This window comes from Heliconius melpomene, chromosome 5 (genome assembly GCF_056956725.1).
Source record: "Heliconius melpomene rosina isolate 202511_hmr_F chromosome 5, ASM5695672v1, whole genome shotgun sequence".
Classification (NCBI taxonomy): Eukaryota; Metazoa; Arthropoda; class Insecta; order Lepidoptera; family Nymphalidae; genus Heliconius; species Heliconius melpomene.
Genome location: NC_140393.1, coordinates 4942195 through 4969308, shown reverse-complemented (window position 1 = coordinate 4969308; position 27114 = coordinate 4942195). Strand labels below are relative to the sequence as shown.

The window sequence follows — 27114 nt, the reverse complement described above, 5'->3', positions numbered from 1 at the left end:
TATAATATAATATTCACTAATAGAAGTTTTCGTCATTCCAGGTTTCTGTAACAGAACAGAATAGTGAGGTAAATATTATGAAATATAAATTTTATAAAATGTACTCGTTTTAAATAAAACTCTTAAGCCTGATTACTCAGGTAGACTGTACATGCGAGAACAAAGTTCGAATTGTCGAACTTCCAGAACTCTAATACGCTATGATAGCAATGCACCTATGAGCTCCATAACAATCGCGTATGTTTAGAAAAATATTTAAAATCACGGCTTCACTCGCTTAAAAATATTTTTAATATATAAAATAATACGCCTATAATAAAAAGATATCATTGTTATATCCAGAGTATTTTTGTCATCATCACTTTAAACAAAACCAAACATTTTATTTACTCTATAAAAGCCTTATACAATTAAAACAAAAGAGAGGTACATATGGGTTTGAAATATTTTTCCCCATATGCTGCTCAAATGAGCGCAGAAGCTTCCACACTCTATAAGCTATATTACTGTATCGTTACACCTAAATCTGTTTAATAGTCGAATAGATATCTACACAATCTTTCACATTTAATAATATTAGTAGGATATGTATTTTAGTGAAAAAAAAAAAACAATAATAAATACACTCAAAAGAGTAATACCATAACAGGATCCAAGATTATTTATTCAAAGGAGCATTCCTTGGCGGGGTAAAATGAGCACCTTCCTGTGACACAATAACGGTAACGACCGTGGCAAGTGCGGACCGACCCTCCTCTATACGTGCATTGAAGCGCTTGTCTACAATTTATGCAATAATTCTGCGGAAAAAGATAAGATAAGATATATGAGAGTTATTCTTTTACAATGGCAATTTTTTTAGAGGAAGCTTGTCGTGGTGCAGAGGCGCCAAGTGCCTCCAAAGTTCGTCAGAAAGTGGGGAACGGAGTTTCTTAATACTAGGTTCCCTCTGCCTACCCTCCTGTGTGCGGGATACAACGTGTGAAGCTGTTTTATTTTTTTTTAGAGTAGGTTCAATATTTTTTTTAGTAATAAAGGATTTTAGATAAGAAAAAGATTTTAGATAATTATTATAATAATTTGGAATTTTAATACGTAGAAATACGTAGATATAAAATATAATGTAGATAAAATGATGATGCTTGTTTTTGATAATTAGAACGTAACTAGGACATACCGTACAATTATTGAAGTCTTTGGGTATAGTCTCAGGTTTTTCAGTGTTTTTATCTGGTTTTTTAGCGTTTTTATTTTCTTTATCTGGAGTCTCGGCGTCAAATGCTTCTGCCTGGTCGGGAGCCGAATAACCAGCTTCTTCAGCAAAAATAATATTAACAGCTGCCTAAATCACAAGACAAGTTTGTAATGGTTGTATTTGAAATATAATAATTAATAGATATGTAAAAACTTAAGTTTACAAGTACTTAGACATACTTTTTTAATGTAATATGAACTATTTGAAAGTAAAAAAGTGTCTAATTAAATAAAAAAGTTAAAATAAATAACGATAAGACTTACTAGAGCTGCTAGAAAAGCTAATATTATTTTGGAGGCACCCATTTTAGCTGTTTAATACGTTGTGTGAGAATGTTCTACAATTTCTGAAGGTATTTCATAGAAACTAATTGACTTTATATACTGTTAAAGCTTACCACGATTTATGCTAATCAATTACAGGGTTATGACCAATGATATTTCTTATATTTGGGTAATATATTTTTTATGTAAAAAATAAAGTGGCTAAAATGTTAATAAATAAAAAATATATTCATGTCGATTTTTACTATAGAATCTAATACCACCTGGTCCTTGTAAAGGTGATAATTTATCTATTTACACAAATTGGGGGTAGTTAGAGAAAATGAAGCTCTCTGCATACCTCTTTTGGAGCTCTCTGCATACCTCTTTTGCCTCATCCACTTTCATTAACCTCTTTATACTTGTACTCCGGAGGGCCCTGCTTTTAACTTCCTTCCTCAAATGCCATCGACATTGTATTTCCAAAGTCAATCGATATATAATCTTGCTTCATTTTGACTTCATGATACTGAATTGAAAACATAAAAAAAGGACCTAAGGGCCTCGAATGAAACTAAGGATGCTGGCGGATACGGCTGCTTTTTAAAAGCTTTTATTTAACTTGTATGTATGTGGGTGTGTATAAAGCTTGTCGCGTTAATCAATACTTAATTAAATTGAAACTTTAAAAATTGAAACCTAGCAGATTTTATATAATTAAATTAGTACTAGTTTATTTACACAAGTAAATCGCGCGACAAGCTTTAGTGATCATATAAATTGTGTACAATGAGGTTATGAGTTGATAGTTAAAATTTAAAAGACAAAATTTATTTTCTTCTTTTCAGAGCGTTTAAATAAAAGCTTTTTCTAAAAATGATTTTTTGCTTATAATTTATTTTTAAATAAGCCTCCGCTGTCTAAGTATTAACAATATTTATTTAAAAAACGTTACTTGTCATTATTAACAAAAACGGTTAAAGGAATTACCACTAAACTAAGACTAGACAAATAATAATAAATATTTATATACTTTTGAGCTTTCACTATAAAGTCTTCACTGCTAGAATAAGAGAAGCGCTACCTTCATAATTACGCAGGTAAATAAAATTAAAAAAATATTTTATTTTATTAGTATTTAATATATTTATTTATTTACCATGTTCCCCTCGAATGTTACATCGAAAAACAACTTGTACGATTGACGATCTAGTACAATACAATAATAGTAGTTCCATAGAAACAATTCGTAAGATCGTGATGCATGGCATGTGTAGAATTGATAAAAGAGAATAGCGACAATAGGACTGGCCAACAATATATAGGTATATCTATAGATATTAATATAATAGAGCGGAATAGTTTACATGTTTCTTTGCTTAAACGCTAAGATTTCTTATTATAATAGTTATTCTTTTATTTATTAACTAGCGGACGCGCGCAGCTGCGCTTGCTTATTTAGGGGTGAATTCTAGAAAACCATAAACACATGTTCAATTAAATATTTTTAAGAGTCTAAATTTCAAGTTTTATAAAAATCGGTGGCGATTTAAAGATTTTTCCATACAAACTTTCAACCCCTTATTTGCACCCTTAGGGGAAGAATTCTAGAAAACGATGAAACACGTGTTCAATTAAATACTTTTAAACATCTAAATTTCAAATTTTATAAAAATCGGTGCCGATTTAATTTTTTTTCCATACAAACTTTGAACCCCTATTTCACCCCTTTAGGGTTAAAATTTTTCAAAATGCCTTCTTAGTGGATGTCCAGATTACGAAAGTAAACATCTGTCCAAATTCCACGTTTCTACGCACAGCGGTTACGGCTGTGCGTGCGTCTTACCTCAGTCAGTGAGGACAAGTCCTTTTATAATTATCCATCGTTAAGGAAATTTAATAAAGATAAGCTTTGGCTTTTTATGTGTGTAATATACACGTATTAATAAAAATATATTATTGTGGGCTTGTATCAAAAAAGTACAACCCAAATAAATGATTTTTAAAATGTTCGGCTGTTTGTGTTTGCGTTTGTTCACGCTAATTTCGGAAACAGATTAACATTTAAAAGTATTTTCCACTTGTTATTTTGGAAAACTTCTCTTATCATTAAATTTTGTTTTACTTAAATAAAAAAGTTATATCAGATTAATATTTATGTGATTTATATATAGAATATCCAACCACAATCCACCTTAATTTCCAAAATTTAAAAATACTATATCTCTCTATTTGCCGAAAAATAATAATAAAATAAAAACAGAATAGGAAGAGAAAATCTAGTGTCAAGAATATCTAGATATCCTCTTGTTGTCTTCTTTATTTTTAACATATTTTTTTTTGCCACATCACTCACAACTTCTCGAACATTGGACGGAATGTGAGAGAAAGAGAAAAGTCTATAAATATGACTGTATATATGGACTATTTAACATTAACAGATTATTTTTTAACCTTTCTATCCATACAATATTTGCGGCACTAGGGTGTGACTGTAACGCGACGGTTGTGGGTTCGATCCCCACTCGAGGAAGTGAAATATTTATTGACGTTTATATTTCCATCTTCTTCGCTCTGGTGTCGAGGCAAAGCGCGGCGTTGAGTTCTGCCACTCAACACGCAATGCCTCCACGCTTCCTTCTGAGAGCGGGATACAGCGTGAAGCAATATTTCTTTATCAGTAATGTGGGCTATGTTTTATGTATCTATTTAATATATAAAGGTAATAAAATAAAAAGCCTATATTCAGAAGTTATAATTAAAGAGATGCATTAAGATAACTTTATGAAGATGCCATTAAAATAATTATTACTGTATGTAATATTATGACATTCTTAAGATTGTTGGAGCAATCGTGGTACAGTGAGGAGCACCTGGCTTTAAATATAATTCCATTCACCAGGTTAACATGGAATATTTCCTGGTGAATGGAACTAATAAATTATAATATCTTGGCCATTCTGCTGAAACAAACTTCACGGTGTTTGAATTAGAGCGAACAAAGGAAGGTGCTCTGTCTACTCTGGGTAGGGGGAAAAAGTTTAAATATGTATTTAATTAATATTTTTAAAGATATAAGAAAATATTTTCATAAGCTTTGTTCAGGGGCGGCTTAACCTATAGTGTGTGTGCAGTGCACAGGGGACCGCCGTCACTGGGGGCATTAATATAATAATTTATAACAAATAATAAGGTCTACGAGCACCGGAAAAATCAAACTTCTTAATCAACTCAATTAAAATTTTTAAACCTTAATTTTCTGAAATTGAGCACAAAGTGAGAATTTATGTTACAAATCTATCTATCTTTACTTAATATAATAAAGCGGAAGAGTTTGTTTGTTTGTTTGTTTGTTTGTTTGTTTGAACGCTAAAATCTCTGGATCTACTGGTCCGATTTACATTGTTTTTGTTTTGTATGAAAGCTGCATTCTTCAGAAGTGCTATAGGCTATATAAGATTACATTATACATATATACTAATATATTTTAAAGTACTTTCTAATTTGACATGCAATTTATTCTGCCATGTTAATAACAACCGTCGCGTCGCTACGCAACCGTTACCGCGACATTTTGATATTCATCCTTATGAAAAGAAATGTAATAGTCACTTTCAGCATTTCATCTAGATTGTAATTATAGTTTACTGTATAACATTCTAATAAATAATTAAGGAGATGTCACTGATTCGAAATGACCTAGCCTTCGGGCAGTATAGTATGAGTATGACCGACGCGAAAATATTCTTATAGTTCAAGCAGGCGTAGCCGCGTCCGGGTCCACTAGTAAACAATAAAATAAGAATGCTGAAAATATTTATTTACTTCACAGAAAAAAAATCATAAGTATATTAGTTCAGTTTATACAAAAAGAGTGCTTACAACTTAAGTTTGTCAACTTTTATAAGTTGTACTTTCTGTTGACCTATAATTCCGAAATTTGTAAGAAAACCCTCGGTGGGCGAGTCCAATTCTCACTTAACTGATTTTTTATAACCAACATAGGAAGGGATTTTAAAGAAATTAAAAGAAATAAGACGTGAATAATATTTATTACGGTATCATATTAGATAAATATATTATAATACAATGAAAATCGTTTTTCGTGTTTCAAGTTTCCTGAAAAAAAAAAACAAAATAATTAAGGAATCTTATGAATTATGAATTCAAAAGCTAAAAAAGTAAATATGGTGATGTATTTTCTCATTGCAAAAAATATTTAATTGCAATAATTGTGGTCAGTAAATGAATAAATATTATTGTCATAAAACAGTTAAAAGTTATTTTTTGATGTCTATCGTTAATATCGTATAGCCTTGTTATCTTGTGCATTTTCCAAATATATTTAGGCAGAGTTTAACTCCGTTTTCCAGGAGCAGTAATATTTACTCGCCTTGCCGTTTGTTTCAGAAAGATACGCTTACAATAAAATATCTATTAATAACACAATTACTTCAAAGAACGATGAGAAATTCAATAAAGAATTACCAACATATCCAACATAATTTAGCCAGAAGCGCATTGACTGCCAGGGAAGAATGAGCATCTTCCTGCATTGCAGTAGCGCAGAAGACCGCGGCAGTTGCGACCAATTCCTGCATTATTAGCAAAGCAGCGAACCGCTTGTGTGCAGCTTAAACAATAGTTGGAGCCCTGCAAGTTTGAAAATTGTTAAATAATATGATAAATAAGAGTTATCTTAGATACAAGCAGATTAACAACATTTAAATCGAATGTTCGTATAAGAAATAAATTGATGGGATAAAAAATTTAACACATAATAATTTTTACAGCTGATAAAGTAACAGATTTTTTTAGATAATCATACTTTTTAGGGTTTAGGGTAGGGAGATGGCTAGAAGGTATCAAGCTAAAATTAATATCAAATATTGAAGTCTACGGTCCCTTAGAGCACGGAAAAGGTCAAGCTTCTAAGTCAACGGAAAAAGGATACGAGTATTTGTGCATCCTTTTTGCTGCATTTTGTACAAAATTCGCCGCATAATCAAAATCTTAAGGGTAAACCTGTGGACCTACAGTTATGAAATTTAGCAAGAAATTACAATACAAATAAAGGAAAACCTATAAGTGGAAATTTATAGGTATTTCGTAGAAAAAATAATTACAAACTTATATTTGTTGTTCATTTCATACAAAATGAATACATTCACCCGCAAATATAAATTTGTCAACTTTACTCGTCGTCAATCAGTAATCAGGCAAGAAGTGAGAACTTGCAATATAAGTCACGAAAAATCCAAAAAATGGAAATTTATGTTTATATTATACTCGTCGATAAAAATTAATGCAAACTTATTAGTTGTACTTGTTTTTATACAAAATAAGTTAATTAAATGTTTTTTATTAATTTTTATTAGTTCCCGTTGACCTATTGAATAGAATGTAGTGAAGACATACCCGTGTGGCGTTACATGAAGCAGAAAATATAGAGGGGCCAAATAAAAGACCGAATGTTCTTTCTTGCTTTTCTTCGTTATCATTTTCTTCGTTTGGTGCTCCATGATTTTCTTCTCCATCTTGATCGTAAGCGAAATCTTCTGATGGATTTTTCTCAGCAAAAATAAAGTTTACAGCTACCTGAATTATAAGATTAATTATTTCAAAATTTGATGTAGAAATGCTACAAAGCTTGAATTATTATTCTTTTTAAATATCAAAAATAATATCACAGTCAATGTGTGTCCAAGCTACCATTTGTGTTGGTTACAAATTTTTTACGAGATCTAAAATATAACTATTACTTCAAAAATGTAAGAGAATTCTTACATTAGTTTAAAAGAAGATATCACAGGAGTCGAGGCAATATAGAGGGAAAATGGAGAAGATCAACAGAAGATAAAATAAATCACAATCCAACTTACCAGGGCTGTTAGAACAGCAAATATTAAGTTGCCCACAGCCATTATTGGTGTTTAATAGTGGTCGTTCTGTAAGAGCTCGACTGATCCGGAAAATATTTATAAGTTGACTTTATATACTTCTAGCACATAATATGATTTATGCTAATTGCATATTTATTATAGGGCTGTGAAAAGTGATAACTCAGGTAGAGTTATTATTATCAGGTAGATTTATTAGTTAGCTCATACTCATAGGTATATTTTGTAAGGAAACTCGGTCAAATATGAGTCGGATTCGGATTGTAGGTCCACGGGATGTATAACTTATGAAAATTGACAAACTTACTAATTTGCATAGGCACTCATGTATATAATTATTTGTTTTAATTAATTATTTAATTTGTATGTTTTTTTTTAATTAAACCTCTATTTGGCTGTACTGAATGTACCTGGCTGGTTTTAATACCATTAAATATGAAATTCTGAAGATGCAATAAATAAAAAAAAACTAGTTCCCGCCATTTTTCAATTGTTTTAGTCATTTTCAAAGTAAGCAAAATGAACGTATGTGACGAAGAAATTCGGTACATTTAAGTTTTATTACAAAAAAAGGTAAAAACGCGACGGACGCCGCGAATTACAAAATAGTGGCTTTTTCATATGAAACCCGTCTAGTAACATTAAATTTTCGGCCAAATATATCTATTATATATGTACAGTTAAATACTTTCTAAATGAGACACGAATAAAAAAAAACCATTTATTAAATTTATATTTTTATATAGTGTTTTTGTCACCCCTCGAACATTATACCGAAATACAAAGTTTACCTTTGTAGGTATATTAAAACAATATGTGTGAAAGGAGTCGTGAGGTCGTGATGCATCACACTGTGTAGAATTGATAAAAGCAAATGGCGACGCTAGTACCGGTGAAAGAGATAATACGTATTATATGTAAATGTGTTATTTATGTAATTAGAAATGTGTGTGGCCGTAAATACCGGTCGTAATATTTGTTAGGTTGGTATATTATAATAATAACTAATAATATACTTATTAAGAAATTCCTACACTTAACTTAACTTAACTTAAACACTTTAAAAATGTTTTAAAAAATAATCATATTTTAATAAAAATTGTAACCCGCACTCAATAGGGTAGGCAAAGGGAACCTAGTGTTACGACACTCCGTTCCTAACTTTCCGTCAAATTCTGCAGACACATTGCGTGTTGAGTAACGGAAGTCAACGCCGCGCTTTGCCTCGACACCAAAGCGAAAATATGGAAATATAAATTTAAATAAGGATTTAAATAAAGATTTAAATAAGGATTTAAATAAGGATTTAAATAAGGATTTAAATAAGGATTTAAATAAGGATTTAAATAAGGATTTAAATAAGGATTTAAATAAGGATTTAAATAAGGATTTAAATAAGGATTTAAATAAGGATTTTAATAAGGATTTAAATAAGGATTTAAATAAGGATTTAAATAAGGATTTTGTGTTCCTGCGCCATGACTGGTCTCGTAAAAAAAATAAGGTTTAAAAAATTTCGTTATACATATTCGTTGACTCAACACGTAATGCTTCATGTCATGTCCAGCGGATCAAAAATAAATGAGAGTTCTCTGTAATGTAAAAAATTATAATTATTTTATTTTTTCTACTAAAAAAATTTTTATCAGCTTCAGCTGTATCCCGTACACAGCAGGGTGGGCAGAGGGAGACCAGTGTTGAGACACTCCGTTCCCCACTTTCTTTGGGGGGGACGAACCCACAACCAGACGTGTTTAAAGACAGTTTGTGCCTCTGCGCCACGACTGACCTTACCCTTTATATAAATAAAAATAATTATATAAAGTAAAGTATATATTCTCCTGCTCTTTGTTATCATAATCTTGAATTTGTCATGACTTTCAAAGTTTTCGTTTCCATCAGCTTCAGATCGTAAGCACTCATCTGATTCTAACAAAAGCCTTAGCGTAAATGTAATGTAGAGCCTTAATTATAAAATGGAATTATTATTTCTGTCTCTGTTGGCAGATAGCAAAAACATTTCTTTTACTGTAGAACAAAATAATTGTCAATATTTATTTAGAAAAAACTACATTAGTATAAATTTTCCCAGAATATTATAGTATAACTTCACTATTAGGAACACTATAATAGGAACAAAGTTGTGTTTTTGTATTTTGCATCTAATAATGTGTAACTAGTGTAATTTGCTATAAACTAATTAAGTAAAACATATCTTTGAACGTGCACCTACTTTTCGACCAGTAGTCAAACTTTTCATAATGTGAGATGCAGAGGATACCCTAGAGACACCCCGTTCCCCATAATGTCATTTGTATTCCTCAGTTTCAACCGAATTCATGAGGTATTGTGTATTAAGTGGCGGAACTTAACGCTGCGCTATGTTTCATTACCAGAGCGAGAAAATGGAGAGAGGAGAAATTATTCAATATTTCATTCCCTCGAATGAGAACAAACCCACGACCGTCGTGTTTACAGTGCCCCTGCACCTCGACGGCCTCATCATCCCAAATCATTAATGTGGTGATCATAACCTGTCCAATGCATAATAATTTATTAGATACTAGCGACCCCCTTGCGGCTTCGCCCGCTTTTACTACTGGATTATTCATATAATGTATGTTTGCAAAGCACTTAAGATAATGGGAAAATTAATTAAACCCTAATGCAACCCGCATTTTTATAGTTTCAATAAGGATTTTCCAATTGTTTTACACAGCAAGGATTTTTTAGTAGGTACCGTAATTTTAAATCTGTGCTACTAATCTTTTCAAGTACTTATTAAAATATTTTTAAATTACTATATTTAGATAGTTAAATGACTATTTTTAAACGGAAGAAATTATAAACAAAAGCCTACCTACTAATAATTACTACAAAAAATATGAAACCAAATATATCGCGCTGAAATAATACATTCAACTCCAATTATCCAATACGTGCAAACGCATCTAAATCTTCGCTGCTATGCCTCTATAGCGGGCGGGTTTTTTTTTTCGAGCTTGTGGTTAATGCTGAAGAGGGTATTCTGTCCCTGATGAAAAGCAAGCAATACGTAGCTGCCTGTGAGGAAAATTAAATAGAATGCATTGGCCGGGAATCGAACCTGGGCCCGCGTGGCAGGCGAGCATTCTACCACTGAACCACCGATGACTGCTCATGACGCGCTTGTATAAGAAAAACGTCGCGGGGCGCGTTTCACAGTAAGGATGTTTTGATATTGTAACAACTTCTAAAGTACTTATTAAAATAAAAAACAGTAAAAGACAGTTTTGATCTACATTAAATTGCCAACGTAACTAATATACTTATTTATATGCTGCGAGTAAGGGATAAGTAAAACTTGAGTCGGCACAGCTGACGTGTTAACGGCGGGATGTGTCAACAATTAAATGCGTTTTTCTCTAATACTATTCGCAATTTCAAAATAGTGTAAAAAGCAAATTTTGTCTTCGTTTAACGTAGAAAATTAATAAAGTACTTTAAAGGATAAAGATTAATACCATTATAGAAAAATATCCCTCACAATAAAAAATATATTAAAATTACTATTTTTAGACAGAAATATGATCACTGCAAGTTATTCTTAAAAGATAAAAATATGCTGTCGCGGACTTTTTTGTAGATCTTATTAAGAGGAACAATACTTCAGTACATTTTTTTCATGTAGTACTTACCATTAAAGCAGCGCATGCGCAAAAGTGCCTCAATGGGTAGGACTTTAGACACATTTATCGTATTTATGTTAATTTACATAAGAATGTACAAATAATACTAACTATATATAAACCTTCCCTGAGAAATAGTCGACCTAATGGTAAAAACCGCATAAAAATCCGTTGGGTGGTTTAGAAGAAGAAGAGTTAGAAAGTTCAGACATAGTATAAGATATAGGATTAGATAAGAAGTCAATAAAAAAATGTAAGATGCTAATAAATATTTATTTAATTATAATTTCAGGCAAATATAATATTGTAATAGGTACATTTAAAGTAGTTTTCATCATTCCAGGTTTCTGAAAGAGAACAGGATAGTGAGAAAAATAATGTAATAATTCTAAATAAAACTCTTAAGCCTGATTAACCGGGTAGACTGTGTATACGTGAACCACGTTCGAGTCGTCGAACTTCCATAAATGTACAAAATTTTAATACACGATATATCCGGTTTAAGAGTTTCATTTACAATGTGTAAAAATTGCGAAAATCAAACATTTTATATGTCGTAATCCGTGAAAGTCGAACAAACATGAACACAATTTTCACATTATAATATTAGTAGGATATGTAAAATTACTAAATAGTCAAAGAAAGAACAATAAAGAAACTCAAAAGAGTAATACCATAAAGGGATCCAAAGTTATTTATTATTTTGGGCATTCTTTGCTGTGGCCAGATGAGCACCTTCCTGCGACACAGTTGCCCTGACGGCCATGGCAATTGAGGATAACTGCTCTATGATTAGAAAAGCAATGAAGTGCTTGTCTACAATTTATACAAAAGTTCTGCGGGAAAAAATATGAGAGTTATTACTATACTTTTTTGAAAAAAAAAGGATGCTTTTTTTGTATTTTAAATAATTATTATATAGATTTGGAAGTTAAGTACTTATAATTATATTTTTAATATACTATGTATTGACTGATATACTATGAAGACTTATTTTTGATAATAGGACGATGACATACCGAACAATTATTGAAGGGTTGTTTAGGTTTAGGTTTAGGTTTGTTGTTGTTGTTGTTATGTGCACTTCCATTCTTTTTAGGGTTTTCAATTTTCTTGCTTGGATGCTTTTCATCAGATGCATATTCCACGTCGGGAGCCAAATAACTATCCTCTTCAGCAAAAATAACATTAACAGCTACCTAAATTATAAGACAAGTTTATAATGGTTGTATTTGAAAGGTTTTAGATATGTAAAAGTTTAATAATTCTTTTCGATACCTTTTTTAATGTAAAATAAAATTATTTAAATGGTACGGTGAAAAAGAGACTAATAAAATTATTTACAGTTAGCGTGGGTCTCAAATCTTACAATCTAACTAAGAAGCTAAAATAAATTAAAATCTGACTTACTAGCGCTGTTACAAAAGCAAATATTATGTTGCAGACTCCCATTTTAGTTGCTTAATACGTTGTGTGACAACACTGGTTCTGACGTTATTTAATAGAGTAAGTCATCGAAACCATTTGACCTTATATACTTAAAACTTAACACGATTTATGCTAAACATCTATAGTTTATAGGGTTATGACTAGATGATATATTTTTATTTAAATTGGGTACTATATTTTGTGTGAAAAAGCGGCTAAAATATTACTCAATAAAAATATCTAGGTCATATTTGGGTATGATAACACCCAATCAAGGTGATAATTTACTTGTATCCTTGGCGGGGTAGCGGGTAGAGATAACAGAGGGCTAAACGCTACGGTCTCTGCATACCTCTTTTGCTTCGTGCACTGTCATCGCACCTTTTTTTTAAACCAACTGGAGGAAACCCTGTTAGGGATACCACCCCGAGTGGGGGCTTATGTAGGGCTCGTTGGCTGGCAGATGTAGACTGTCCAAATACCCACTTAAACCTCACGGAGCCCCTCCTCGACCGCCACTGGCCGCGAGACACCGGGACTAGAGTCTTCTGCGAAACGCAGCAGCAAGAGCCTACAAAGACACGTCGCGGAGTCAAGGATGAGTGGGCACCCTCGTTGGCCTGCTCGGAGTAGCGCGCGGCAGTTAAAGGAACTAGCAAGGATCATAAAGCAATATAAGCAATAGAATTTATATGAAATTAAGGATTTTTAAACAATGTCTATAATTTCTTAAATCAACTGCTAGAATAAAAGTAAAAAAGTGCTATTTTCATAACTATGCAGGTAAATAAAATTAATAGATTATATGATATTTTATTCCATTTATGTATTTTTGTTTACGTACTATGTTAACCCTCGCAAACAACTTGTATTGTTCTAGGTTTAGTACAATAAAATAATAATAGTTACAAAGAGGTATTAAAACAATAAAGTAAAAACAATTCATAAGATAGTGTTCCATGACCAATTCAGTATTGATAAAAGAGAATAGCGACACAAGGACCAGTGAAAGATATCTATCTATATTCAAATTCAATATATTCTTTATTCAAATAGAATATTACAAGCACTTCAAATAGACTATTAGAATCGTCGAATGAACAAAAAGCTACCACCGGCCGGAAGGCAGTTCTGCTGAGAAGAGCCGGCAAGAAACTCAACAGTTGCTCTTTTCAAAGTCAATGGTATAGTTTAATTATTACATTAGCTGGCAACTGCAATCCTGCATTACATTCAATAGAGATTAATTACATACATGTTTATCCTCTAAATGTTCTTGAACAGTGTAATAAGCTTTGCTTGTTAGGATTTTTTTACAGATACTTTAAATATCATCTCATCTCTATTATACAGAGTAGAAACGTCTACACTCCACGCACATGTGATGCAGTTACTAATAACGTAAAACCGATAATCTAAAATACCGATAGCTACTGTTTAGAAGTGAATGAATTTTGGCATAGTAATATTTCAAAGCCCAAAGTAATTCTCAGGATAGTTTTTATCATGGAGCATACAGTAATTTTAGTAGGAAAATTAACAAAAAAAATCAATTTCGTTAATTTCAGTCGAATCTCATTATTAGAATTTAACCAAACTTTCATCAAACTACCTCTGATGTGTATGTACCCTTTCCGATAAAATATAATAATCGAAATCGGTTGGTATTGAGTTATTCCGTTTGTCGCGCACATATTTAATGCAAATTAAAGAGTTATGTGATTTTCTCATAGATACCATGGTCAGAAATGGACCATATTAAATTAAGGCCACACAGGAAGCGTGGGTGTGGGTTCGATCCCCACTCCGAAGAATGAATTATTATTTGTTACTATTTATGAAGTTGCAAGTAGCATGAACAAACGCAAAGACAAATAGACAATGGTTCGCTCGTACATGATATGTGACATTGTAAATGTGGAAAACTTTAATCTGTTCATGTAGGCATGAGACAAGATATAAAGAAGTACTGTTTCTCAAATATTATGTAACTTTTTAATTTGATATAACAAAAACAAAATAATTAGATATAGAAAACAAAATAAATAGACTTTAAACTTAACGAAACAACAAAATACAATGAAAATATTTGGAAACATTACCCTCGTATCAAAAGTTTGGTTGCTTATCCGTATTTTTAAGTTTCCTTATATTCGTTTCTTTTTGTGGCAATTGGAGGAGATAGGACCTATTGTGGAGATACGTAGGTTTAGTAATTATAAGAAAAAAGTCACGGCTTTAAAATTACATTTTGTAGTAATCTAAGATCTTCTTCTTCTTCCTGGCATTAATCCCGGCTATTACCGGGGTCTGCCTTCCTACTTAACCTAGTCCACTTTGCACGATCTTTTGCGTCCTCGGTGGTTAGACCATTGGCTCTCATGTCCTGCATCACGACATCCAACCAGCGCTTCCTTGGGCGTCCGGGAGGTCGCGCCCCAGGAACTTGTATAGCAAGGCACTTGCGTCCGACATAGTTCTTAGGCCGGCGCGTAACGTGGCCAAACCATCTCAAGCGACGCTCTTGGAGCTTATCCGCTACGTCACGGACCCCAAGACTACCTCGAATGAATGTGTTGCGTATGCGGTCAGACCGCGTTACGCCGCACATCCACCTCAGCATCTTCATTTCCGTGACGTGAAGCTCCTGAGTGTGCCGAGATAGTGCTGGCCAACATTCGCTGCCGTATAAAAGAACCGGTCGGACGATGCTCTTGTATATCAGCCCCTTGAGCTTGGGCGGTATTCTGCGGTCGCAGACCACACCAGTGACCTCCCGCCATTTGGCCCAGGCAGCGCTTATCCGGCCATGGACATCGTGGTCGATGCCTCCAGACTCTTGCATAACGGATCCAAGGTACCTGAACTTCTCCGACTTAACGGCTGGCTCAGGACCTATAAGGATGGTGCTCGAGTCCCGGCTCCCGCAGGCCATGTACTCTGTCTTCGACACATTTAGTTTAAGACCGCCGTTCTCAAGCGTACCCTTCCAGAGGTTCACTTTACGCTCCAGCGTCAGTCGGTTCTCGGCAATGAGTGCTATGTCATCGGCATACATCATCAGCCATGGAGGCTGGTCCTGGATGTGAGCCGAGACAGTATCGAGCACTACATTGAATAAGAACGGACTAAGAGCCGAGCCCTGGTGAACCCCCACTGTAATCGGGAAGGGTCTAGTGTCGCCAACAGCAGTCCTAACCATAGAAGCGGAATCGTGGTATATGCCCCTGATAATCTCAATATAGGCCTCAGGGATCCCTTTGGATCGCAATGCCTACCAGATACACTGACGAGGCACACAGTCAAAGGCCTTCTGCAGATCTAAAAAGGCCACGTGCAGAGCTCTCCTTTTTTCCCTGTATGCCTCCATCAAAGTTCTGAGGGCGAAAATGGCGTCCATGGTGCCCGATCCTGGCTGAAATCCATATTGAGACTCAGAGACAGTACACTCTCGGCGGAGCCTGAGGTCGATCATGCGCTCGAAGAGCTTCATGGTATGACTCATAAGCTTAATGCCCCTATAACTACCACAATCTTGAACACTGCCCCTTCCCTTGTAAATAGGGGTAATAAAGCTAAGCCGCCACTGATGCGGCATCTTACCAGTGTTCAAGATATGGTTAAAAAGGTCAGTAAGCATGAGCACACCAAGAGAGCCCAACGATTTCCACGCTTCGATCGGGATGTCGTCAGGTCCCACCGCTTTTCCGTTCTTCATGCGCCGAAGGCAATTACGTGTTTCGTCAAGGGTTATTGGGGCAATAAGTCCGAGGTTAGGCGGTGGGTCGTGATGAAGACTGCATGGGTGCTGAGTATTCAGCAACTCCTGGAAGTAGCTTCTCCACCTCTCCTTCACAGAGTCATGATTACAGAGCAGCGTGCCCTGGGAGTCTCTGACGCAAAGATCTAAGATAAAGATCTTGTAGTAATCTAAGATATATGGGCTTAATTAATTGTAATTGTAACGAAATTGTTTTTTTTTTATAAAGAATAATAACTAATTAAAATTAACGAATTCGATAACATTTTTAAGGCTTTACGTTTAGTACCTGAATTTGACGGAAATTCAAATGTTTAACCAAGACTTACTAGCTTATGTCATCAATTGGTACAGTAATTTATTAGCAACAACTCCTATAGCAATTTAATAAGTATTGGTCTTGCAAATGATATTTTAAATAAAGTAACAGGCTCAGCAGCACGTTTAATAAATACTAGTGGTATTCCATCAGACTGGAGTGGCATTCGTAATTCACTAATTAATATTTTCTCAGATCAGGGATATAATATCTCTCAGATGTTTTATGAACGTTGCCAAACTTTATTTAGGAAAATAATGATATATATTACATTGCATGAGGAAATTTGTACAACACTATTGTTGCAAGCTAAAAGGGTTGCAAGCTAAAATGTCAGAAATTAACTTTACAAGCCTTTTTAATAAATCACTAAAAAGATAAAGAAAATAAAAAAATCCTTAGCCCCACGCATACGATGCATGAGGCCGGAAACGATAGAAAAAGCGTTAGAATTCGTACAAAATGAATTAAATACTATATATTTACAGGTTTGAAATAAGGACTAAGCACCTCCAGAACTTTCTTCTCAGTCTTTTAGGATAAATTTTAAAAACAATAATCCACAATTTAAGTCACTCTAACAGACTAATTATGCATACCGTAATAACTTTGTAACTAATCCACAACAGACTTTACATAGACAACACTTAGGCCCATCACGTACAAAACAAATATTTAAAGCACAACCCCCAAACTATAATCCCCATAACGCATTTAGAATTATCCTACGTGATGCACCTCCAAAATTTAACTCGATTTCTCAATCAGCTCGTCCTATGAGCGGTGCTAGTAATTTTGTGCCTAGAAATTTACCATTTACTAGATATATTGCGGGTATATCTCCGGGGAATGCGGGGAAACCCACTTCCGTCTCATTATTTTACACAACTAGTATGAAGATTATAGATTATAATTATGATGATTATTATTATGAAAATCCATTTTATGGCAGTGAACCACACTTAGAGTCATCTCAAACTTACAAACCAATTGTAGAAGAACTCCCGTCAACAACTATTAGTACATACATACATACAAAGTAGAAGTAACTAACGTACATGCTGTAAGTAGATGTACATGTGTAAGTATACTGTAACGATTCGCAGTTTTTCTAAATTTAATATTATAGATTATATTACATTTTTATATACAAGTTCCATAATTCTTTCAACGGTTTCGTAGATACGGATTAATTAGAAAAATGGGGAGCAACTATATATTTCAAATATATATTTCATGTAATTTAAATTTATACGAAAATATTATACCGGCAGGTATATATGATAAATATCCTATATCGAATATATTGGATAAATTAGGTAATTGCCAATATTTTAGTAAGTTAGACTAGAACTAGAACTCCGCCGACATTTCTAAAACCACTTTTAACGTAGAGCATGGACATTTTGTGTTCATAAGAATTGGAATGGAAAACTGGCCACTGATTGGGGGTCGGCTCGAATCAGGGTGATTTAACGGCTTCACCGGTGGCTGCTTCTTTAAGTAATTATTGTTTTAATTATCTTTTCATATTATAAATCCGTCAGCTGCCGATGCTCCTGTTGCTCCCTGCTTCTCCTTTATCATCACCCCAGCGCGGCCTGCTACGCAGCTAAAAATATTTTGACTTTTACCGTCGGTAAAGTAGCTTCCAAAAAACTTGTACCCTCGTTACTAAACTTTACGAGCTTCTAAAAGTACTAAACAAACTTTTTTGACGGGTAATTATTTTATGAACATGTTTTCTAATGTTAATATTTGATCAAAAGAATTAAAATTTAAACGGTATTATTCGGCCAATTTACAAAATTACGAATATCTGGGCGAGTACCATTTGTACTTGATCGGTTTTTTATATACAACTAGCGGACGCGCGCAGCTTCGCTTGCGTATTTAAGGGTGAATTCTAATAACCCATGAAACATGTGTTCAATGAAATATTTTTAAGAGTCAAAATTTCAAATTTTATAAACATCAGTGGCGATTTAAAGATTTTTCCATACAAACTTTCAACCCCTTATTTGCAGCTTTAGGGGCAGAATCCTAGAAAACCATGAAACATATGTTCAATTAAATATTTTTAAGAGTCTAAATATCAAATTTTATAAAAATCGGTGGCGATTTAAGAACTTTCCCATACAAACTTTCAACCCCTTATTTGCACCCTTAGGGGAGAATTCTAAAAAACCATGAAACATGTGTTTAATCTATACGTTTAAGAGTCTGAATTTCAAATTTTATAAAAATTGGTGACGATTTAAAAAAAACCTATACAAACTTTCAACCCCTTATTTGCACCCTTAGGGGGATAATTCTAGAAAACGACGAAACACGTGTTCAATTAAATACTTTTAAAAATCTAAATTTCAAATTTTATAAAAATCGGTGGCGATTTAAATTTTTTACCATACAAACTTTGAACCCCTATTTCACCCCTTTAGGGTTAAAATTTTTCAAAATCCCTTCTTAGTGGATGTCCAGATTACGAAAGTAAACTTTTGTCCGAATTTTATGTTTCTACCATTAGCGGTTACGGCTGTGCGTGCGTCTTACCTCAGTCAGTGAGGACAAGTCCTTTTATATATATAGATTACTAGCGGACTCGCGCAGCTTCGCTTACGTATTTAGGGGTGAATTCTAAAAAACCATGAAACATGTGTTCAACGAAATATTTTTAAGAGTCTAAATTTCAAATTTTATAAAAATCGGTGGCGTTTTAAAGATTGTTCCAAAAAAACTTTCAACCCCTCTTTACACCCTTAGGGGGTGAATTCTAGAAAACCATGAGTGTTTCATGGTTTTCTAGATGTTGATGTTCAATTAAATATTTTTAAGAGTCTAAATTTAAAATTTTTTAAAAATCGGTGGCGATTTAAGAATTTTTCCATACAAACTTTCAACCCCTTATTTGCACCCTTATGGAAGAATTCTAGAAAACCATGAAACACGTGTTCAATTAAATACTTTTAAGAGTCTGAATTTCAAATTTTATAAGAATCGGTGCTGATTTAATTTTTTTTCCATACTAACTTTCAACCCGTATTTCACCCCTTTAGGGTTAAAATTTTTGAAAATCCCTTCTTAGTGGATGTCCAGATTACGAAAGTAAACATTTGTCCAAATTTAACGTTTCTACCATGAGCAGTTACGGCTGTGCGTGCGTCTTACCTCAGTCAGTGAGGACAAGTCCTTTTATATATATAGATATTGGAAAGAGGACAATTAAAAGAAATATGTGACGTGAATAATATTTATTACAGTACCATATTACATAAATATATTAAAATACATTGAAAATCGTTTTTCGTATTCCAAGTTTCCTGAAACAGAAAAAAATAATAAAAGAATGATATGAATAAGCTCAAAAGCATCAAAAGTTAAAATGGCGATGTAATTTTCTCACTACAATAATTATTGTATTGCAATAACTGAAATCAGTAAATGTATAAATATTCATCACCATATACAGTTTAATTTTTTATTCAGGTCTTTCCCTAATATCGTATAGATTTATTTTTTCTATATAGATTTTTTATCTTTATTTTCCAAATATATTAAGACAGAGAGTGTTTACTTTAACTCCGTTTTCCATGAACAGAAATATTCACTGAGTTATCAATAGCAATGAAAATTATTTAAATTAACTAATGAAACATACAAAATATAGTAAAAATAATGTTGCTGAAAATCTAGACCGACGTGGTAATGGATAATTATAATAAAAATATGGATAATAATTCCCAAATAGTCTACATTTTTCACATTTTGTGAATATCACATAATTTAATTATGTATTTAATTCTGTTTTACATTCAGTGCCACTGCTTAACTTGCCTTGTTTGCCATTTGCCTTAGATTAGAATTAAGTATTATTAAAAAAAAAATGTTCAAAGAATGATGAGAACCTCAAAGAAAGAGAGAGATTACCATTAAGCAGAATTGCATTCACTGCCAGCGAAAAACTTCCAAAAAACTTGTACCCTCGTTACTAAACTTTACGAGCTTCTAAAAGTACTAAACAAACTTTTTTGACGGGTAATTATTTTATGAACATGTTTTCTAATGTTAATATTTGATCAAAAGAATTAAAATTTAAACGGTATTATTCGGCCAATTTACAAAATTACGAATATCTGGGCGAGTACCATTTGTACTTGATCGGTTTTTTATATACAACTAGCGGACGCGCGCAGCTTCGCTTGCGTATTTAAGGGTGAATTCTAATAACCCATGAAACATGTGTTCAATGAAATATTTTTAAGAGTCAAAATTTCAAATTTTATAAACATCAGTGGCGATTTAAAGATTTTTCCATACAAACTTTCAACCCCTTATTTGCAGCTTTAGGGGCAGAATCCTAGAAAACCATGAAACATATGTTCAATTAAATATTTTTAAGAGTCTAAATATCAAATTTTATAAAAATCGGTGGCGATTTAAGAACTTTCCCATACAAACTTTCAACCCCTTATTTGCACCCTTAGGGGTGAATTCTAAAAAACCATGAAACATGTGTTTAATCTATACGTTTAAGAGTCTGAATTTCAAATTTTATAAAAATTGACGATTTAAAAAAAACCTATACAAACTTTCAACCCCTTATTTGCACCCTTAGGGGAAGAATTCTAGAAAACGACGAAACACGTGTTCAATTAAATACTTTTAAAAATCTAAATTTCAAATTTTATAAAAATCGGTGGCGATTTAAATTTTTTACCATACAAACTTTGAACCCCTATTTCACCCCTTTAGGGTTAAAATTTTTCAAAATCCCTTCTTAGTGGATGTCCAGATTACGAAAGTAAACTTTTGTCCGAATTTTATGTTTCTACCATTAGCGGTTACGGCTGTGCGTGCGTCTTACCTCAGTCAGTGAGGACAAGTCCTTTTATATATATAGATTACTAGCGGACTCGCGCAGCTTCGCTTACGTATTTAGGGGTGAATTCTAAAAAACCATGAAACATGTGTTCAACGAAATATTTTTAAGAGTCTAAATTTCAAATTTTATAAAAATCGGTGGCGTTTTAAAGATTGTTCCAAAAAAACTTTCAACCCCTCTTTGCACCCTTAGGGGGTGAATTCTAGAAAACCATGAAACACATGTTCAATTAAATATTTTTAAGAGTCTAAATTTAAAATTTTATAAAAATCGGTGGCGATTTAAGAATTTTTCCATACAAACTTTCAACCCCTTATTTGCACCCTTATGGAAGAATTCTAGAAAACCATGAAACACGTGTTCAATTAAATACTTTTAAGAGTCTGAATTTCAAATTTTATAAGAATCGGTGCTGATTTAATTTTTTTTCCATACTAACTTTCAACCCGTATTTCACCCCTTTAGGGTTAAAATTTTTGAAAATCCCTTCTTAGTGGATGTCCAGATTACGAAAGTAAACATTTGTCCAAATTTAACGTTTCTACCATGAGCAGTTACGGCTGTGCGTGCGTCTTACCTCAGTCAGTGAGGACAAGTCCTTTTATATATATAGATATTGGAAAGAGGACAATTAAAAGAAATATGTGACGTGAATAATATTTATTACAGTACCATATTACATAAATATATTAAAATACATTGAAAATCGTTTTTCGTATTCCAAGTTTCCTGAAACAGAAAAAAATAATAAAAGAATGATATGAATAAGCTCAAAAGCATCAAAAGTTAAAATGGCGATGTAATTTTCTCACTACAATAATTATTGTATTGCAATAACTGAAATCAGTAAATGTATAAATATTCATCACCATATACAGTTTAATTTTTTATTCAGGTCTTTCCCTAATATCGTATAGATTTATTTTTTCTATATAGATTTTTTATCTTTATTTTCCAAATATATTAAGACAGAGAGTGTTTACTTTAACTCCGTTTTCCATGAACAGAAATATTCACTGAGTTATCAATAGCAATGAAAATTATTTAAATTAACTAATGAAACATACAAAATATAGTAAAAATAATGTTGCTGAAAATCTAGACCGACGTGGTAATGGATAATTATAATAAAAATATGGATAATAATTCCCAAATAGTCTACATTTTTCACATTTTGTGAATATCACATAATTTAATTATGTATTTAATTCTGTTTTACATTCAGTGCCACTGCTTAACTTGCCTTGTTTGCCATTTGCCTTAGATTAGAATTAAGTATTATTAAAAAAAAATGTTCAAAGAATGATGAGAACCTCAAAGAAAGAGAGAGATTACCATTAAGCAGAATTGCATTCACTGCCAGCGAACAATGAGCATATTCCTCCATTGCAGTAGGGTAAAAGACCGCGGCAGTTGCTACCTATTGCTATATCACCATAAAGGCAGCGAACCGCTTGTGTGCAACTTAAACAGTAGCCGGTGCCCTGTAAGTTTGGAAATTGTTAAATAATATGATAAATAAGAGTTATTTTAAATACAAGCAGATTAACAATATTCAAATCGAATGTTCGTATAAGAAATAGATTATTTCTATAAAAAAATTAACAATGAACAGTAATAATAATTAATAATAATTAATACAACAGATTATAATTTTTAAAACAGATAAAGTAACAGACTTTTCAGATTATCATATTTTTTAGGGTTTCGTATCTTAAAAACAAAAAAAACGGAAACTTTAGAAGATTACTTTTTTGTCCGTCCGTCCGTCAATTTATGTCGAGATCGCGAGAAGGTGTCAAGCTAAAATTAATATCAAATATTGAAGTCTACGGGCCCTTAGAGCACGGAAAGGGTAAAGCTTCTAAGTCAAGACAAAAAAGATACGAGCATTTTTGCATCCTTTTCGCTGCATTTTGTACAAAACTCGCCGCATATTCAAAACCTTAAGGATAATTCCGGTGGAAATTTAGCAAGAAATTACAATACAAATAAAGGAAAACCTAAAAATGAAAATTTATTGGTATTTTGTAAAAAAATAAAAACAAACTTATATTTGTTGTTCATTTCATACAAAATGAGTACATTCACCTGCAAATTTAAATTCGTCACTTTTACTCGACGTCTAAATCTAGGGCATTCCTCGAAACTTGGCAAGAAGTGAGAACTTGCAGTATAAGTCAAGAAAAAATCCAAAAAATGGAATTTGATGTTTATATTATCGATAAAAAACTACTGCAAACTTACAGTTGTAGTTATTTTTATACAAAATAAGTAAATATGCCCGCAAACTTAAGTTCGTCAAATTTTAAATGTTTTTGTTAACTTTTATTAGTTCCCGTTGATCTATTGATTGATTGTAGTGAAGACATACCCGTGTGGCGTTACATGTAGTAGTAAATACAGAGGGAAGTAAAAGAGCCAATGTTCTTTCTTGCTTTTCTTCGTTATCATTTTCTTCGTTTTGTGGTCCATGATTTTCTTCTCCATCTTGTTCTATTGGATTTTTCTCAGCAAAAATAAAGTTTACAGCTACCTGAATTATGAGATTAATTTATTATTTCAAAATTTGATGTAGAAATGCTACAAAGCTTGAATTATTATTCTTTTTAAATATCAAAAATAATATCACAGTTAATGTGTGTCCAAGCTACCATTTGTGTTGGTTACAAACTTTTTACGAAATCTAAAAAATAATCATTATTTCAAAAATGTAAGAGAGATCTTATATTAGTTGAAAAGAAGATATCACAGGACTCGAGGCAATGTAGAGAAGATCCACAGAAGATAAGGTACAGAAGATAAAATAAATCACAACCCAACTTACCAGCGCTGTTAGAACAGCAAATAATAAATTGCCCACAGCCATTATTGGTGTTTAATAGTGGTCGTACTGTAAGAGCTCGACTGATCCGGAAAATAGTTATAAGTTTACTTTATATACTTCTAGCATATAATACGATTTATGCTAATTGCATATTTGTTATAGGGCTGTGAAAAGTGTTAACTCTACCTATTTTTTAATTGGATAATAGGTATATATTACAAAGAAAATAAAGTAGCTTAATAATATTAAGAAAAAAACCGTTAAATGTAGGACGCGTCCATCCAGTGTTCCCAATTTTAGGATTGAAAGTCACCGGGAAATATAACTTCAGTATTTTTGAAGTAGTAATATTATAACGACTTACAGTGGGTTTGTAATGATTTGAAGTAATTAATATTTGTTAAAATAATAATATTAATTAAAAGAATACATAAATAAATGGAGGCTGTCGTAGCACAGGGGTACAAGCAACTGTAGGTAGGTTTGATCCTACTCGAGGAATGAAATATTTAATATTTTTCTGCTGTGGTAAACTGGCAAAGCGCGGTGTTGAGTTCCGCCTGTTAACACGCTATGCTTCAAGCATTCGGCAGAAAGCGGGCGACGGAGGGTCTTAAATGCACATGACACACACAAACACATACTAGCTGTCCAGGATCCCACTGCCGTTTTACGGGATACAGCGTAAAACAAAAATGAGTTAGAGTTAAATACTTAAAATATACTAATTAGAAATATACTAATTAAAATAAAATACTACTAATTAGAAGAATATTTAAAATGGAGCGAGTAACCCCGAATAGGGTAGTAGGTGTAGCCTCGAGTAATAGCAGATGTCATTGGTTGACAGCTATGGCGTGAGATGTTCACCAATTAACCTATTGGCTCCTAATCTATTGTAATTTTGTTAATCTTGTGAGATTTATTGTAAAACTTTTATGTAAACGAGTAATAAGACATTGTAGAATATAAGTGTGACTTTTATTTAAACATCTCTGTTGCTACAACGACCACAAATGAATAGTGAGAGCCAAGACCGCTATGAGGCCCCCTTATATATATATATATATATATATTATATATATATATATATATATATACGGTCACCCCTCGTATATTATACAAAAAAAAACAACGTTTATCTTTGTAGGTGTTATATAATAAAATAATAGCAGTATCATACGCCATATTAAAATATAATATGTGTGAAAGGACTCGTGAGGTCGTGATGCTTGGCAATGTGTACAGTTGAAAAAAGCAAATGGCGACGCTAGTACCGGTGAAAGAGATAATACGTGTTATATTACGTAAATGTAAATGTTATTTATGTAATATTTGTTAGGTTAGGCAGACAGCAGGGTAGGCAGAGGGAACCTAGTGTTAGGACACTTCGTTCCTCACTTTCTGCCGAATGCTGGAGGCATTGCGTATTGAGTGGCAGAACTCAACGCTGCGCTTTACCTCGACATCAGAGCGAAGAAATGAAAATATAAATAAAATAAAAAAATTAAAATAAAAAAGCCTTTTATTTCTTGCTAAAGTAAATTACAACTATTCTTAGGTTAGTTACATTTTTTTTTTATTGTTCTTAATATATATGTATTTATAATTTAAATTTATTTTATTTTAAGGTTAGTAACGTAATGTATATTTTATTATTTTAATATTATTATTTATTTTTCTTTTTATTTGTTTATTTATTTCAATACATTTCGCATGAAAATATAAATGAAAATAAATATTTCACTTTTCCTCAAGTGGGGATCGAACCCACAACCGTCGCGTTACAGTCACACCCTTGTGCCGTTGCGCCACGACGGCCTCAAACATAGATATATAGCCCTGGTATATGATAATAATAACTAATAATATACTTATTAAGAAATCCCTAAGTGTGGAATAACACTTTAAATAATATTTTCAGCTTCACGCTGTGTCCCGCGCAGTTAAGAGTTTAAGACACTTCGTGCTCCATTTTCTGCCCAATTCTAGAGGCAGTGCGTGTTGAGTGGCGTAAGTCAACGCCGCGCTTTGAAATATAAATTTAAATAAGTATATCATTCTCTCGAGTGGGGATTGAACCTATAATCAGTCGCGTGCACCACTTTGTGCTCCTACGCCACGACTGGCCTCGTAAATAAATAAGGTTTAAAAAATAGTTTTAGTTATAAATATTCTCCTCTCATGGTGATGAAAATATTTAGATTTTAGCTGGGGCTTTAATTAAATGATGAAGAAGTAAAAAATATATTTTGAATATGAGACTTGATAAGTATTACTGTTTTTGCCCAAACTAAATTTGCAGTAACTCTCCGGTCTCTAAACGAATGAGAATTTCTTTTTCATATAGTACAGATTTTTAATAGGTCTTTATATACGACTGTAACATAATTATGCTGTATAAAACTTAACGTCCCGCTTCTGAGCATGATATGAACAATATTAAAAATATATTTGCATGAACAATTTAAAATTATATTTTTAAATTAGATTAAAATTAAATTAAATTAGCTTCACGCTGTATCCCCCACACAACATAGACAGGCAAAAAGAACTTAGTGTTAAGACACTCCGTTTCCCTCTTTCTGCCGAATTCAGGATATTATAATTCAATATATTTTTAAACAATTCATATATTCGACTATGTTCTGCTGTTAATTTTTTATGGTTATTTTTTTATGTGTAACTAGCGTTATTCGCCATAAACTAATTATGTAAAACTGTATCTTTTAACCTATACTTTTAGACCAGTAGTCAAACTTTTCATAATGTGGAATGCAGAGGATGACTAGAATTAAGATACTCCGTTTCC

The 27114-nt window shown here is 32.7% G+C and overlaps 3 protein-coding genes across 6 annotated transcripts; all 3 read right to left on the bottom strand.

The window, feature by feature from the left end:
- Window positions 1-14: 14 nt before the first annotated feature.
- On the bottom strand, window positions 15-12584 carry LOC146538989 (uncharacterized). 2 transcript variants are annotated; one of them, XM_085185626.1, is made up of 4 exons: window positions 12497-12584; window positions 12106-12285; window positions 11761-11922; window positions 15-45 (listed from the first exon to the last, which is right to left on the bottom strand). In XM_085185626.1, exons 1-3 carry the CDS (start codon window positions 12536-12538, stop codon window positions 11785-11787), a joined length of 360 nt encoding a protein of 119 aa, XP_085041752.1. In that variant the 5' UTR covers window positions 12539-12584; the 3' UTR covers window positions 15-45; window positions 11761-11784. The 2 variants fall into 2 exon arrangements, with proteins under 2 accessions (XP_085041752.1, XP_085041751.1); XM_085185625.1 differs by lacking the exon at window positions 15-45 and adding an exon at window positions 11344-11433.
- LOC146538990 (uncharacterized) lies at window positions 603-1560 on the bottom strand. The gene is made up of 3 exons (XM_085185933.1): window positions 1519-1560; window positions 1178-1342; window positions 603-800 (listed from the first exon to the last, which is right to left on the bottom strand). The coding sequence occupies exons 1-3, from the start codon at window positions 1558-1560 to the stop codon at window positions 663-665; spliced, it is 345 nt and encodes a 114-aa protein (XP_085042059.1). The 3' UTR covers window positions 603-662.
- Window positions 5552-24429, bottom strand: LOC146538988 (uncharacterized). 3 transcript variants are annotated; one of them, XM_085185611.1, is made up of 4 exons: window positions 24303-24393; window positions 6937-7116; window positions 6007-6171; window positions 5552-5637 (listed from the first exon to the last, which is right to left on the bottom strand). In XM_085185611.1, exons 1-3 carry the CDS (start codon window positions 24342-24344, stop codon window positions 6025-6027), a joined length of 369 nt encoding a protein of 122 aa, XP_085041737.1. In that variant the 5' UTR covers window positions 24345-24393; the 3' UTR covers window positions 5552-5637; window positions 6007-6024. The 3 variants fall into 3 exon arrangements, with proteins under 3 accessions (XP_085041737.1, XP_085041736.1, XP_085041738.1); XM_085185610.1 differs by lacking the exon at window positions 24303-24393 and adding an exon at window positions 7401-7490; XM_085185612.1 differs by lacking the exons at window positions 5552-5637; window positions 6007-6171; window positions 6937-7116 and adding exons at window positions 22132-22204; window positions 22811-22959; window positions 23850-24011 and having other exon boundaries at window positions 24303-24429.
- Window positions 24430-27114: the final 2685 nt, after the last annotated feature.

What these genes read in the sequence shown, in the direction of transcription:
- LOC146538990 (XM_085185933.1), bottom strand. Translation starts at nt 1,560, where the DNA reads ATGGGTGCCTCCAAAATAATATTAGCTTTTCTAGCAGCTCTA. An exon ending in TAGCTTTTCTAGCAGCTCTA is followed by an intron (nt 1,343 to 1,518) that starts GTAAGTCTTATC and finishes CTTGTGATTTAG; the next exon opens with GCAGCTGTTAATATTATTTT. An exon ending in AAGACTTCAATAATTGTACG is followed by an intron (nt 801 to 1,177) that starts GTATGTCCTAGT and finishes CTTTTTCCGCAG; the next exon opens with AATTATTGCATAAATTGTAG.
- LOC146538989 (XM_085185626.1), bottom strand. Translation starts at nt 12,538, where the DNA reads ATGGGAGTCTGCAACATAATATTTGCTTTTGTAACAGCGCTA. An exon ending in TTGCTTTTGTAACAGCGCTA is followed by an intron (nt 12,286 to 12,496) that starts GTAAGTCAGATT and finishes CTTATAATTTAG; the next exon opens with GTAGCTGTTAATGTTATTTT. An exon ending in AACCCTTCAATAATTGTTCG is followed by an intron (nt 11,923 to 12,105) that starts GTATGTCATCGT and finishes TTTTTCCCGCAG; the next exon opens with AACTTTTGTATAAATTGTAG.
- LOC146538988 (XM_085185611.1), bottom strand. Translation starts at nt 24,344, where the DNA reads ATGGCTGTGGGCAATTTATTATTTGCTGTTCTAACAGCGCTG. An exon ending in TTGCTGTTCTAACAGCGCTG is followed by an intron (nt 7,117 to 24,302) that starts GTAAGTTGGGTT and finishes CTTATAATTCAG; the next exon opens with GTAGCTGTAAACTTTATTTT. An exon ending in CTTCATGTAACGCCACACGG is followed by an intron (nt 6,172 to 6,936) that starts GTATGTCTTCAC and finishes TCAAACTTGCAG; the next exon opens with GGCTCCAACTATTGTTTAAG.